This window comes from Leishmania mexicana, chromosome 30 (assembly GCF_000234665.1).
Source record: "Leishmania mexicana MHOM/GT/2001/U1103 complete genome, chromosome 30".
NCBI classification, from domain to species: Eukaryota; Euglenozoa; class Kinetoplastea; order Trypanosomatida; family Trypanosomatidae; genus Leishmania; species Leishmania mexicana.
This window is the reverse complement of record NC_018334.1, coordinates 654,793-656,160: the sequence shown is the minus strand read 5'-3', so window position 1 is coordinate 656,160 and position 1,368 is coordinate 654,793. Positions and strand designations below refer to the sequence as shown.

Genomic DNA, 1,368 nt, shown 5'->3' with positions numbered 1-1,368 from the left:
ATGGCGCAGTCGCACCGTTGTGTGGCGCTGATCGCCGCTCTCGCAGCTGCGGTGCTGCTCTTGGCGCTTGCCGCGCCCGCGGCACGTGCCAGGGTGGCGAGCCCATGGGATGCGATCGAGGACGACGTCTACTTGGATAATGGTTTTGATGCCGAGGAAAAACCGTTCCTTATAAGCGAGGCAGAGAGGCTGAACACGCTGAAGGTGATGCAGGCGTTTGCTGCTGCGATGCCCTCGCTGGGGTGGAGCGGAGACGACTTCTGCACCTGGGCTGGTGTGAGGTGCTTCGATACCAATGTGAGCTTTATCAGCACTGGTAGATTGGCTACCGGCACGCTGCCTGAGATGCCTGATGACGTGGACTACTCGCTGGTGAAGCTTGATCAGGTGGATCTCTATAAGAACGCCGGTGTCACTGGAAGCCTGCCGAGCAGCTGGAGCAAGCTGCATAAGGTGAGGACAATCAACCTTGGGTACACGAGCATCAGCGGCACGCTACCTGCGTCGTGGAGCTCGATGAGCTCGCTGAAGTTCTTGAGCCTGAGCTTCACGGATGTATTCGGCACGCTGCCGGCTGCCTGGGACTCGATGCCGAGCATTGAGATCATCCTTATGTCCACCACTCAGCTCAGCGGGACTCTTCCTGAGGAGTGGAGCACTATGCCGAGTGTACGGAGGATTCACCTTCAACAGTGCCACCTGCACGGCTCCTTCCCCGCGTCATGGGCAGAGATGCCGTCGCTTGAGCGCTTGGGCCTTCAACAGAACGACTTCTGCGGCTGTGTGCCGGACTCGTGGCTGGCCTCCCCCACGCTATGGGTGGGCGTGGACGCCAAGCACCGCATGCCCGACTGTGCGACTGCCCACGCCTGCGCTGAGACCACAACGCCCGAGCCCGTCCCGAGCAGCTCCGGGCCCACTGGCGGGGTGTCCGGGTCGTCCAGCTCGAGCACCGCGACGACTGCGGAGCCGACCACGAGCACTACCACTACCATGCGCCCCACGACGACCATGCGCCCTACGACTACCGCGCGCCCTACGACGACCAAGCGCCCTACGACTACCGCGCGCCCTACGACGACCAAGCGCCCTACGACGACCATGCGCCCTACGACGACCAAGCGCCCTACGACGACCAAGCGCCCTACGACGACCAAGCGCCCTACGACGACCAAGCGCCCTACGACGACCAAGCGCCCTACGACGACCAAGCGGCCTACAACGACCAAGCGGCCTACGCGGGCTCCGTCGCCGTGCCTCGTGCCGCACTGCTTGGTGTGCGATCCCGGCAACGCCATATTCTGTAAAGTGTGCGAGTGCGGGTTCCATGTGACGTCTGGCGGGTATTGCGCGGGGAGTCCATGTTAG

The 1,368-nt window shown here is 62.9% G+C and overlaps 1 protein-coding gene across 1 annotated transcript; it reads left to right on the top strand.

The window, feature by feature from the left end:
- Positions 1 to 1,368, top strand: LMXM_30_1440 (hypothetical protein, unknown function; the record flags this gene model as incomplete). The annotated part of the gene is made up of 1 exon (XM_003877614.1): positions 1 to 1,368. One exon carries the CDS (start codon positions 1 to 3, stop codon positions 1,366 to 1,368), a length of 1,368 nt encoding a protein of 455 aa, XP_003877663.1.